Below are 14028 nucleotides of genomic sequence, written 5' to 3'. Positions count from 1 at the left end.
GGTTTTTTAATGTTATAATTCTTGACGTCTGATTTGTGTCCATTTATTCTTTTGCTTAGAGACTGTCCAGTTTGGCCAATGTACATGGCAGAGGGGCACTGCTAGCACATGATGGCATATATCACATTGGTAGATGTGCAGGTGAACGAGCCTCTGATGATGTGGCCGATGTGATTAGGTCCTATGATGGTAGGGTGACCAGACAGCAAGTCCAAAAAAATTGGGATGGGGTGGGGGAGGTAATAGGAACCTGCATAAGAAAAAGACCCAAAAATTGAGACTGTCCCTATAAAATTGGGACATCTGGTCACCCTATATAATGGTGTCACTTGAATAGATATGTGGACAGAGCTGACATCGGGCTTTGTTATAAGGATAGGTTCCTGGGTTAGTGTTTTCATAGTGTGGTGTGTGGTTGCTGGTGAGTATTTGCCCTAGTAGGTGCTGCTCTAATACAAATAACATAGTAATATAGACAGGCTGAGCAAAGGAGACTATGACTGTGACTGAAGAATGCCAAAAGCTCCAATGCAGTAAAGACTATCCAATATTTTTAAAAAATGAAAAATATTTGCATTTTTGTTGCTCCAAAATGTTTGATTCCAATGCAGATCACTGCTGCAAGGCTCTCCTCTGTCACCCTCCTTTACATCTATTGTTCCCATTCCTCTCACTACCTTTGCCCGACAGGCATCTGTATCAGAGACTGGTAGTGCCTGCAGTAATATCATAGAGACAGCAGCCAGCCAGCCTCAGTCCTCACCACAAGAGCACAATATTGAGACAAACCTGAGAAACAGTCTAGAAATGGGATTTGGAAGGAAAGGGAGGAGGAGGGAGGTGAAAGAAAGAGGAGAGGAAGGGCAGAGGAGGAAAATTGAGAGGGAGAAAGAAGTAGAGGGGAAGGGTGGGAGGAAATGGGAAATGAGAGTAAGAAGACCAGCCTAGGAAGAAAGAGTCAAGGAAAAAGGCTCGGATCAGGGAATGAAAGGCTGGCAGAAAGAGAAAGAGGAGGGACAGGTGGAGTGGAAAAGAGAGGCAGGGATGGAAGGAATCGAATAATGGCAAGAGGTGGAAGGCTCAGGCAGGAGTGGGCCACAGGAGGTAGAAGGAGCAGAGAGGAAGGGGATGGACAGTGGCTGAGAGAGGGGGACAAAAGGGAGCGGAAGGACTAGAGAGCTGGGAATGGGAGGAGGGCAACACAGAGGGGAGGCACTGTGAAGCGGGGCAGTGCGCTGCAGCTCCTCCCAGGCAGCCCGGGAAGTTTGCTGAGCATCCCTGAGACACCGCAGACCGCTGCCTCGCTGTAGGGGAGAGTCACACGGTGCTGCTGCGGGGGAGGTTCAGCTGGACTCGACGCGTTTGCTGGCTGGTCCCTGCTTGGCCCGGAACAGAGTCGGGGAGTGGAGAAAGCAGGAAGCCAGAAAGAAGCGGCTTCGGGGGCATTTGCCTGAGACCAGCGCAGCTGCAGGCGCGCCAGACCCGTCACCCACTCGCAGGGGACTAGGAGGACACCCACAGAGACACCCCATCTTCTCCAGGATGCTGGATCGCCGAATGCCCCCGAGCGGCAGAGGCGAGCTGGGAGTGTGCAGGCAATAGCTCGGGTGTAAACGTGAGTACAAGCAAAGCGAAAGCGCTGATCTCCGCACCTTTCAACTACAGGAAACTCTTTAGAAACCTGGTTACGCTCTGCTCCCCGCTGCAGGGGCTGTTAGTCAAACGGTGTCTGTAATAATAACTACAGGACTCACAATCCGAGTCACGATCTTCTTTAATTGCCGGCTATAGGTCGCTAGTGAGGTATCTGTTGGCTGGTTGGATTATTTGGCGCAGGTTCGGGGAGGGGAGTTTTTAAAAAGCGCGTGTGTGTGTGTGCGCGGGGGTACGGGAGGGGGTGTCATGCTTGATTCCTGCTTGGAATTCAGCCCCCCACATCCCTCACCCGGCTTTGCGAGTCCATCCAGTCCTCCCCTTGCGGAGAGCCGGCTGCAGGTTGAGGGAGTTTTGGACTCTCCGACTGGCTTTTCCTGGAAGCTCGCGGCTCGCCTGGCGTTTTTCTAACGAGAGTCACTTCTTGCAATCCGCGCAGGTGGCGGAGTGCGAGCTGCCTAGTTTCCAGCCCGTGTCGGCTTCTAACGAATGCACGGGAGTGAGCCCAGCGAATCCGAACGTTTACGCCTGTGGCTCCAGCCCGAGCCGGACACGACGCGGGGTAGATTCTAGTCGGGCAGAGGGCAGGGGACCCGGAGTGGGGATTTAAAGCGGAGCGTGCTGTTTTGACAGGTAGATACAGAAAGCAGGACTCCGGGGAGGTACTTATATATAAAGTGGTGCTTACAGAAATAACCTAGCTAGACGTTATAGACCACTGCAGAGGTGAGGCCAACAACTAAACCGTACATGCCGCCTCTTGCTCACTGGCATCTCACTCTTCTGAGCTAGCTGGAGCTAGCAGGGTCCTGGCGTATCAACTCCTCTACCCTTAACCTGAATGCCAGGGGCTGACCTTTACGCCATGGGTGGGTGTATTGTGCCAGAAGGACACGCAGGTAGCTTTGCTGTTTGCGGGCTCAGGTCACTTGCACTAGTCTGATACCTGCGATGTGCTTTGCGACGAAAGGATTGTGTGTGAGAGGGAGAGAGAAAGAGAGAGAGAGAGATCAGCTAGTTTGGACAGATCCAGACTTATTTGCTTAGTCATGATTTTTAGACCGATTTGCGTTTAAAGGTTTCACCTAAAGTCAGAGGACTGGAATTGTGGTACGAGTCCATCACTCTTGCTAGTCCCAGTTATAAGACCTCATATTCTTTGTTCCATTTCCATGCTGATTAATTATTACGAATTTCACCTGAAGGGATATGCCTAAGTAGTCAAGAACCAGGCAGCCTTACCTCCATTGTGCTAAGAACACCATTTAGGCCGGCTGTGTGATAGGGCAGTTCCAGTGAACAGTCCTGGAAGTGCTAGTAAAGTATCAAGGTTGGTGATCAAGTTCCTTGAAACTGAAAATATCATCATTCCCAAGCCTTACAGCCCAAGAGCAGTGTAGTATTACAGTCAATTACAAATTTAGATCTCCACCTCTGGCTGGATATTACATTAGCTTAGGCAAAGTTATATGCTGCAAGCCCTGCATTTCTCTGCTCATTGCATTAAAACTGATTTCATTTTTTTTCTTGCAAATTTTAGTACCTGTAATATTTTATTCCTCAATACTCTCATGTGGTGGTCAGTCTTGGAGGCTTTTTTAAAGTTATACAACTCCCATGTCAGCTTTTATAATCAGTTCTTTGTTCTATGTACTGTATCTAATGTAATTTCTAAGGTTTCCTTATATTGTACTAGATAACCTGAAAAAGTACATGTTGGTGCCACTTGCTGCTTTTTTTGGTTTATTTGTGGCAGCTTTATTTGGAAAGATCTTGGAAGAGAAATTAGTTTGATATGTAAAGTGAAGGCTCAGTGTCACTCTGAATTTTCGAGAGATTGGTTAAACAGGTAAAGTCATGAGAATTGTTCCGGGTTAGAAAATTACTTCCTATTTAGAACAGTGACTATCTGCATACCTTTAGTTCTTTGTTTAGAAAAGAAAGAGCTTTGACCCAAGTGAGTGAAAGCTGGGGTCACTGCAACTTTTTAGAATCTGGAAACTGAACAGTGGATTCTTTCCCAGGAGAGAGGGCAGCTAGAGGAAGTGAGAAGAAAGGAGTAAAGATAACTTTTGCCAATATGCTTAAAGCCAAGATTCAAAACACCCAGAGCTCCTGTATGAGAATTGCACACTGGCTACTTGGAAGAATTACTAATGCAAAATGCTGTTGTCTAAAAGCTAGAAGCCAAGAAAAATAACTCTTTGTTAAAGGTTTTGGCCTAAGCCATAAAACTGCCAGCACATTCATTTTAAAAACGTTTGAATTTCTTTTTGTTTGTTTGTGCTTTCCAAGAAATATTGTTCTGCAGCTGATGTTTGTTGTCTAAATCCCATCTGCAGCTAGAGCCATTCAATTTCAAATTGGGAATGTAGATTCAAATTCACCTATGTTCTCAGAAAGCTTTTTATATTCTTAAATTTAATGTCACCAGGACGTGCCTGACAAATTACACACATTTACTCATCATCTGGAAAAGCTTTTAAAATAAATAAAATAGAAGAAAGTTTGGCGTCGTACACACATTCTTTTCTTTTCCTTCTCCTTTCTGAAAATTGTCATTTGTGGGTAAAGTAAATGGCTACATATGGAGAAGGATGGAGACCTGGAATGTGTGGACTCTCCAGTCCCTTTATTAAGAGGGTTTTTTTTGTTGCTTCTTGGAATGTAGGGAAAGGTCAGTTCCAATGGTGTACTGGATAGAGATATAATTCAGTCACCAATGTGACTGTGTAATATATATGTCCTTGTATAGACAAAAGTAAGAAGGAGAATATAGAAACAATGAGCCAAATTCTTTTCTCCTTTATACCCATAAAACCTCTTTGACTTTGACTTGTAATTAAGAGCAATGTCTCTCCGTTGTTGTTCCAAATAACATAACTCCTAGAAGACTATTTCCTCAGTCTCCTGCAAGTTGCTGAGTGTCTATTGTGTGATGCTGAGAGCCCTCAATTCCCAGTAGGAGTCTCAGGGTATGTCTACACTACGGGATTATTCCAATTTTACATAAACCAGTTTTGTAAAACAGATTGTATAAAGTCGAGTGCACGCTGTCACACTAAGCACATTAATTCGGCGGTGTGCGTCCATGTACCGAGGCTAGGGTCGATTTCTGGAGCGTTGCACTGTGGGTAGCTATCCCATAGTTATCCCATAGTTCCCGCAGTCTCCCCCACCCTTGGAATTCTGGGTTGAGATCCCAGTGCATGATGGTGCAAAAACAGTGTCGCAAGTGATTCTGGGTAAATGTCATCACTCATTCCTTCCTCCATGAAAGAAACGGCAGACAATCATTTTGCGCCCTTTTCCCCTGGATTGCCCTGGCAGACGCCATAGCAAGGCAACCATGGAGCCTGTTTTGCCTTTTGTCACTGTCACCGTCTGTGTACTGGATGCCGCTGACAGAGGCGGCACTGCAGCGCTACACAGCAGCATTCATTTGCCTTTGCAAGATAGCAGAGATGGTTAACAGTTGTTCTGTACCATCTGCCATGCCATTGTAAATTGGCAATGAGATGACGGTTGTCAGTTGTTCTGTACCGTCTGCTGCTGTCATGGGTGCTCCTAGCTGACCTTCACTGAGGTTGGCTGGGGGTGCAAAGACAAAAACGGGAATGACCCTCTGGGTCATTTCCTCCTTTATGTTGTGTCCAAAATAGAGTCAGTTCTGCCTAGAATATGGGGCAAGTGTACTAGAGAACCAGTGTACCAGAGAGCACAACCGCTCCGTGTCAGATCCCGCAGAAATGATGAGCTGCATGCCATTCTAGGGGGTGCCCCTGCAACAACCCCACCCATTGCTTCCCTCCTCCCCCAACCCTCCTGGGCTACCGTTGCAGTGTCCTCCCCATTTGTGTGATGAAGTAATAAAGAATGCAGGAATAAGAAACACTGACTTTTTAGTGAGATAAAATGAGGGGGAGGCAGCCTCCAGCTGCTATGATAGCCCAGGCAGGACATTAAATGGTGGGGGGAGAGAAGCCCAGCATCCCACTGCTATGATAGTCCAGGCAGTACAGAATCTTTTCTTTAGACATGAAAGGGGAGTGGGGGCTGATGGAGCACAGCCCCCAGTTGCTGTGATGAAGACGGTTACCAGCCATTCTGTACCATCTGCTGGGAATGACCAAGAGTCATTCCTATTTTCACCCAGGCGCCTCCAGCCGACCTCACTTAAGGCCAGCCAGGAGCACTCATGGGATGATGACAAGGACAGCTACCAGTCCTTCTGCACTGTACCGTCTGCCACCAGGGAAGGGTGGGGAGAGGAAGCTGCTGTTCAGTGCCGCAGCACCGCGTCTACCAGCAGCATGCAGTAGACATACGGTGACATTGAAAAAAGTCAAGAAACAATTTTTTTCCTCTTTTCTTTCACTGGGGGGGTAAATTGACGCGATGTACCCTGAACCACCCCGGACAATGTGTTTAACCCTACAGGCATTGGGAGCTCAGCCAAGAATGCAAATACTTTTCGGAGACTGCGGGGACTGTGGGATAGCTGGAGTCCTCGGTACCCCCTCCCTCCCTCCATGAGCATCAATTTTTAGGCTTTCCGTTACGCTTGTCACGCAGCACTGTGCTGTGGACTCTGTATCATAGCCTGGAGATTTTTTTCAAATGCTTTGGCATTTCGTCTTCTGTAACAGAGCTCTGATAGAACAGATTTGTCTCTCCATACAGCCATCAGATCCAGTATCTCCCATACCGTCCATGCTGGAGCTCTTTTTGGATTTGGGACTGCTTCACCACACGTGCTGATCAGAGCTCCACGCTGGCCAAACAGGAAATGAAATTCAAAAGTTCACAGGGCTTTTCCTGTCTACCTGGCCGGTGTGTCCGAGTTCAGATTGCTTTCCAGAGCGGTCATAGTGGTGCACTGTGGAATACCGCCCGGAGGCCAATACCATCGATTTGTGGCCACACTAACCCTAATCTGACATGGCAATACAGATTTCAGTGCTACTCCTCTCGTCAGGGAGGAGTACAGAAACCTGTTTAAAGAGCCCTTTATATCGATATAAAGGACCTCGTTGTGTGCATGGGTGCAGGGTTAAATCGGTTTAATGCTGCTAAAATCGATTTAAACGCGTAGTGTAGACCAGGCCTCATAGGAGTTGCTTAGCGCTTTGCAAGATAGACCTTATACATTACTTATGTGTAATGGCCCAGCTCCTGCTCCATTGATTTCAGTGGTGCAAGACTGGAGCCAACAGTGTTGGGGCAGATCTTTGGCTTCCATACAGGCCTATGCACCACTCCAGCAGCACACTGAGATCACAGTTAGGTATTTCCCTGACATGGGAAAATCCCCAGCTACCACAGCCACATTACTGACGCTATACTACTTCCTCTATTCTCAGCATAGAGAGCATATTGGCAGAGCTGCTTTGCTTTGAGAGCCTAGGCCAACTTAGTGGATGCTGGGGGGGCCATTTCTGCTGATGTGAGTTAGAGCAGCAAGGAGGCTGCTATACTTTGTATAAGGACAAACTGGGCCCCAGCAGTGCTGGGCTTTGGGGGAGAAAGTGAGGTGTAAAGGTGATATACATCCACCTTTGCCCCCTATCTTGAGGTCTGCGTTGAGAACAGCTGAATCAGACATGTAGATGAAGGTTTGATATTTAAGTGTTCTCAGTGAGTCGTTCACATTAACCTCTAAATGCAGTTTTTCAAGGTGAATGGATATCACATTGTTGTGAATATGATGGGAGAGAGAAGTTTCACAGCTTTTCTGCTGTTATTGTTTAGCTGGAAACAATTTTCTGCTTGGGCAATTTAAAGGAGACCTGGAAATAAACTAGGGTTTTGTGATTTTTTTTTTCTTTTTAATTTACAATGTATGAAGAAGACATGGATGGCTTTTGTTTTGTTTAGAGGAAGTGAGTGTGGGAAGATCCTGTTTCTTTGTTACATTAGAAGTTGATCTCATCTACCCTATTAAACTTGGAACAGTCTATGGACAACAGGAGAAACAGAAGGATTAGTGAACAGTGACCAGTCATTTGTATGTAACTGGCATAAAGACATTTTGTAGAATGTCTACATCTGTAGTGCTGTAGTACAGGAAGTGCTGCTTAAAAATCAATAGCACAATATGGTCCAAAACATTGCTTTAAAATGTTGCTTCCAGATTAAATTTTAATTTTTCAGCATTTTCTTAAATTATTTATTGCATTATTGTTAATATAAATATTGAAAAGATTCGTCAGTGAGATTCATTTTCTGTAGGTCCTAGCAGGTAATATTGCTTTCTTTAGATCATATTGACGAAATCCATTGTTCAGCAGGAAACTCTATTGTTGATTGTCCAATACACTGTCCAAAGCAAGCAAAGGTTTACTTTGATGGTGATACTGCATATGATCATAATTTTAACAAGAGGTAGTTAGGAACAATGGAAGATATCCTGTGCATTTTCTGTTGATTAAATATATAGTCCATTTTGTCAGGTAGTGTAAATTGGTGTAGCTACACTGACTTTAATAGAGCTACATAATAGAGCATACATAACAAAATGACGGCTCTACTCACAAAATAGTGACTACTGAAATATTTATTTTGTTGCATGTGATACTATAAGTAGGTTTCCATTATATATACAATACAACTTTATTATATCTATATCTATATCTAGTTATCTATTTATATATGTATACACATACACACATCAACTAATCATTTTGTTGTGTGCCCAGTGATGGACATCCTTGCTTGATCTAACTATGGCTATCTGATTTCTTCTATGGTCACACATAAGAATGTATTATAGTGGGAAGGCACTTACAATGAATGTGGACAATGTGAAATTCCTTTTGTAGTGAAGGAGAATCACCCAAAAAGTTTCAGTGCAGTACAGTGTGCAGGCTGTAAATTATTTGTGATAGTCAACCTCTGCTTAGAATAAAGTTGTTTTGTTTAAAAGTTTCAGATTTATAGGGCTTCAGAAAAACTGTTGTCAACCTAATGGTCCAATCCTATTCCAGTGACATCAATGGGAGTTTTGCCTCCCAGCTTCAGTGGGAAAAGGATCAGGCCCAAGTTGTAATAGTGTTTATTGAACAGTATATGTATTTTCTCTAGTACCTAATAACTAAGTGGTGGTGCCAGTTTGACCATGCAGTATCTAAGTTCTAACAATTCCTGCAAAATCATAAGGCTGAAGCACCACCATACTTACATCATCACATATTATTTTTGCATAGTGATGTAGTCCTTGTGCAGTATTTGTATGCCATAATAAAAAGAAGAGAGTCTCGGAGATTCTATTATGAATTTATATTACATCAAAGTTCAAGGAAAAAACTAGTGATGATTCAAAGTCATGACAGAGAAAGAAAAATCAAAGTTGTTTTTAAAAGTATTAGTAAAATAAGTCTGATTAATCTTTCACGTATAATTAAATCGAGAAACTAATGTAGTTCTGAAGTTACATGCTATGAACTACTGATTTTTCATTAGATGATACAAATAAAGGTTGGAATTAATTTGTATATAAAGTAATGGTACTGAAAAGTTACCTAATGCAACCAACTAGTAGAATTGTCTTTGAGCTCATGGGTTTTCAGACATCAACTTAACTATAAATAGTATAATTTTGCCATGCTTAGAGAGAGAAACTATTGTAGGCATTTATAACACATCTATTACAGTATCAGCTGGGCCTGGGCACCTAACAAATTGAGCACAAGTAGCTAAAATCCACCTTTATACCTTCCTTAATCCTAGGGCTGCCAGGGATCAAAATAGCTCCCACAACCACTTACAACAGTCCCAGGGATGTTCCACTGGTTAGACATCAGTAGAGCACATAGCATTCAAGTACCACTGTCTAGACCCCGTCACACTCCTAACCTGTCCCAGAATATCTCCATCCTATCCCAAGCTGCCTCACCATCACCTCTGGATTCTCCCATGCTCATTAACACTTTAGAGATGATGCAAAGTCATTCTGTACTTCTTCAGTGGCCCAGGGAGCATAACAGGAGCTAAGGATCTGATTTGTTATCTTAAAAATTGTGTTGCCTTTGGAGGATTTTAAGTAAAACTACTTACACTTATTCCTGCTTAGAGTCAAAATTAGGTAGTTACTAAACTCCCTGAGATTGGTTGGGTGTTTGTGCTAAACCTTCCTCCCTACTCCTCAGTTCAACATACAGTACTTTGTTTACTCAGCAATAGATATTTTGGATCCAACAACATAAGGAGTCAATACCCTCCATTTACCTCTTTTTTTTCATCAGTAGAATTATAATCAAAGTACATGCCTAAAGTTTTAGTTAGTAGGTGGTTGGCTTTCAGATACCAAATGATCAAACCCACTGTAATGCCAGTCCTTGGTATATATTTAATGTTCCCCATAGTATATATTATTACAAGGCATATACATAGGATTTTCTTTATATAAAGACAGTGATATTGACTCTACTGACTCTTTTTCTCCACCAGGTTCTTGATTTCACTGCCACTGCTGGATGTTGACATGCAACAACTACTGAAGCCTGGGGCATCCTCAAACGACTCAGAGAACTTCATTAGAGAATGTGACTTGAACTCCCTCTTGTGGAAAGATATTGGAATTAAACTTTCATGATTTTTAAAAACAAAACAAATTATGGCAACAGTTACCATGCCATTTGTTGCTACTTTCACCCCTCCAGGAAATGAAGAATCTGACTCTCTAATCGTGCTACACTATAATTATACAGGGAAACTTATTTTAAGAGAAAAGGCAACTGATCGCATAGGATTAACAACTGTTTCATTTCTGATCATATGCAGTTTTATAGTCCTGGAAAACTTGATGGTGTTGATTGCCATATGGAAAAATAACAAATTTCACAACCGTATGTACTTTTTTATTGGCAATCTAGCTCTCTGTGACCTATTGGCTGGAATTGTTTACAAAGTAAACATTCTTATGTCTGGAAAAAGAACTCTGAGCCTGTCCTACACAATCTGGTTTATTAGGGAAGGAAGTATGTTTGTTGCCCTAGGAGCTTCCACTTTAAGCTTATTAGCCATAGCCATTGAAAGACATTTAACTATGATTAAAATGCGGCCTTATGATGCAAATAAAAAGTACAGAGTCTTCCTTCTTATTGGAACATGTTGGCTTATCTCAGTTTCCCTGGGTGCCTTACCAATCCTCGGCTGGAACTGTATCAACAATTTACCAGACTGCTCAACAATTTTGCCTCTTTATTCCAAGAAATATGTTGTATTTTGCATAAGTATCTTCATAGCCATTTTGGTGGCCATTGTTATCCTTTATGCACGTATTTACATACTGGTAAAATCCAGTAGCCGTAATGTCACTAATCATAGTAACTCAGAGAGATCTATGGCACTACTTAGGACAGTTGTTATTGTAGTTGGTGTTTTCATTGCCTGTTGGTCTCCATTATTTATTCTGTTGCTTATAGATGTAGCCTGCAGAGTAAAAGAATGTGCCATTTTATACAAGGCTGACTGGTTCATTGCATTGGCTGTCCTCAATTCTGCGATGAATCCCATCATCTACACTTTAGCCAGCAAGGAAATGCGTCGGGCTTTCTTTCGCCTTGTTTGTGGTTGTCTAGTGAAGACCAATGTGTCTAGATCTTTACCTATTCAGCCCACTCCAGATCAAAGCCGAAGTAAGTCTAGCAGCAGCAATGCACAGAAACCAAAGGATGATTTCCCACAGACTAGTGTTCCCTCAAGTATAACTGAAAAAGATAAATCACCATTTCAGAACGGAAACTTGTGCAAATGAAGGACTCAGCAAGTCAAGGACTCATCTATGGCTTTTTAGGATTCAATTACAAATTTTCAATTTTTATGCACTTAAATCATATCTTAAATCATAGGGGAAAATGCTAACCACTTATTTAACTGAGTGTCTGTTTATCACATGACTTGTTTTGGTTTGGGTTTTAATTCTGTAAAAGATCTGACTCAGGAAAGCTTTTTCTGCTACCCAACAGTCTGCATAAAATCCTTGTGTATCATGATGACAGGTATGACATCAGTGTATGTGGTAAAGTCTGATCTTACAGTACATCTACATCACCTACAAGAAACATCAGCTATTACACATATCCCACTATCCTGTTTATTGTTAATTGGGACAAAGGTTACTTACATTATACAAAGTGCATTATAGTTCTCTATACATATCTTGCTATTATGTTAATAGCCTTACATGTATGTGGTATAAATAACTGTATATTTGTACATTTCTTTATTAAATAGCAATTGTATGGCAAAAGTTTGTATTATGCTACGCATAGTATTACAGTATATAATGCAATAATACAGATTATACAAGTATGTAGAAATTTCAAATAGTATGTTTGAAAATGTATGAAGTAGTAATCCTGAACTGAGTAGATGAAGATGCTATGTCTACTAAGTACTTTTTCTTGCAACCAGTAACCACAGATTGCTCATATTTACATAGTAACAGTATGATCACTAGGGCTGTGGCCAAATTTTTTTTAGTTTATTTTAAGCAAATTGTAGCAGATAACCACTGACAGTGAGTATATATGTTTGTTAGTCAAGGTAGTTAAAATACGATCTAACAATTCACACATATATCAAGTGCAGGTACTTTTCAATGCATGTATTTTTACTTACATTTTTAAATACTGTATACTGCAAACAGTATGTCAAACCTGTGAAAGTCTTTACAAAGTGGCATTCTTCTACAGTTAAAGCAGGCTTCCTTTTAAAAGGCAATGGACCATGACAAAATACTTTCAGAACCTGTGTAGTTCCATCCACGAGTTAGTACAGCATAGAGCTGTATTAAAATCTTCTAGAAACAGATCCAGATCATGCAGAACTGTTCATTTGGAGTCATGCTGCACAAGAGAAGGGAATCAGAATTTGTTCGTCTGGATATGGAATGACTGCCCATGAGTCCACTGGGGACCAGTCCCTCTGTACCCACCTTGGCACCCCAAATCTATCCCCTCTGAGGACTCTGTGGACTTTTCCTGCCCCACTGTCCCCTTCCAAATGCATTCTCCTTCGAGGAGGTAGTCTGGTCCATTGTGATTAACAGCTCATAAATATATGGGCCCAGAGCCTTGGCTGGTCTAAATCAGCATAGCTTGCTTGAAGTCAGTGCAGCATGCCTGATTCACACACAAGTATAAATGAATTGTGCTTTAAGGCTAGGATTTGCCAAAGGAACCTATGTGAATTAGGTGCTCAGATTAGCTCCCATTGACTTTCAATAGCAGTTGAGCACCTGTTGTCCCCATTTGAAAATCCCTGTTTAAATGAATCAAAACAAGCATTAGAGTCATAGAGTTTAAGACCAGAATGGACCACCAGATCACCTAGTCTCAGTGCCTGTATATCACAGTCTCCCACCGCACCCAGCACCCACACATTAAATTCAACAACCAAAATTAAACCAAAGTATTACAGCCCACAGGAGACTATAGATTATTATGTGCCATAGGGAAAGAAGAGGTGCACCACTGCCTGAAGCCCCCGCAATGGCAGGAAATCACTAAGTAAGGTATCGTAATCCTCAAACAATCATAACTCTTGTTAATTCACAACTTACAAAAACTGGCGCTTAGTTTTTTTTCTCTTCTCTTAATTAAAGCAGCTGTGTTTAAAGAATATGTCCAAGTATGTACAGTGCATAAACCCTGTAATGTATGTAACAAAAGCCTTTCAACATATACCATTTTGCCTTTTTATTGTCAAGTGCAGGGTAAGAGTCTATGTGTTAAAAATGTCAGCAGTAGTCTTTTGACAGCTGTAAAAAGAAAGAGGCTGATTTTGCAGCAACTGTGAAGATACCAATAAATATGAAATTACTTGTATAAAATAAAGACTGCCCAAAGCAGAGAGTTATAATTTATTAGCAACTTGAAAGAAAACCTTGGCAAAGAGTGGCAAGGAAACAAGTGTAAAGACCTAGGAGACTCAACTGTGGCTATGAAGTGAATCATAGCTGTAGGGTTTGTATGCGTATTCGTTATAAGCTAAACCGTGGCTGTATTGTAGTTTCATGGTTTGCTTCTTTACATTTTGGCGTGATGTGTGGTTATACTCTCCAGTCTTGGACAGTTCTCTTGAAATGAATGTCATTAAAAATGTTTGCTAAAGTCCTTCTGTTACCCGGTTCTTCTAAATGTTTGATTTGTTTAAATGACCAGTCTTGCCCTAGCCCAAAAGCTGCATTCTCAGCTATTGTAAACAGGAAGGGCTTTAGCAACTCAACTCCCATTAGTGTGAGGAAAAGCAGTGTGGCTGTTGTCTGGCGATGCGGAAAGAATAACAGGAGACATTAGATATGGGTTTAATCAGGCCACAACTTCATTATTAGATGTCTGGGACTAACCTGGTGGATAAAATGAGCAGTGC

At 42.1% G+C, this 14028-nt stretch overlaps 1 protein-coding gene across 2 annotated transcripts; it reads left to right on the top strand.

Moving 5' to 3' along the window:
- Positions 1 to 1249: 1249 nt before the first annotated feature.
- Positions 1250 to 13772, top strand: S1PR3 (sphingosine-1-phosphate receptor 3). 2 transcript variants are annotated; one of them, XM_050945913.1, is made up of 3 exons: positions 1250 to 1615; positions 2093 to 2286; positions 10102 to 13772. In XM_050945913.1, the coding sequence occupies exon 3, from the start codon at positions 10268 to 10270 to the stop codon at positions 11408 to 11410; it is 1143 nt and encodes a 380-aa protein (XP_050801870.1). In that variant the 5' UTR covers positions 1250 to 1615; positions 2093 to 2286; positions 10102 to 10267; the 3' UTR covers positions 11411 to 13772. The 2 variants fall into 2 exon arrangements, with proteins under 2 accessions (XP_050801870.1, XP_050801869.1); XM_050945912.1 differs by lacking the exon at positions 2093 to 2286.
- Positions 13773 to 14028: the final 256 nt, after the last annotated feature.

The sequence above is a fragment of the Gopherus flavomarginatus genome, chromosome 3 (assembly GCF_025201925.1).
Source record: "Gopherus flavomarginatus isolate rGopFla2 chromosome 3, rGopFla2.mat.asm, whole genome shotgun sequence".
Taxonomy (NCBI): Eukaryota; Metazoa; Chordata; order Testudines; family Testudinidae; genus Gopherus; species Gopherus flavomarginatus.
Note: the sequence above shows the minus strand (reverse complement) of the source record. Positions and strands in the feature narration are given on the sequence as shown.

Excerpts from the sequence above, each read along its gene's own strand:
- S1PR3 (XM_050945912.1), top strand. The coding sequence starts at position 10,268 with ATGGCAACAGTTACCATGCCATTTGTTGCTACTTTCACCCCTCCAGGA.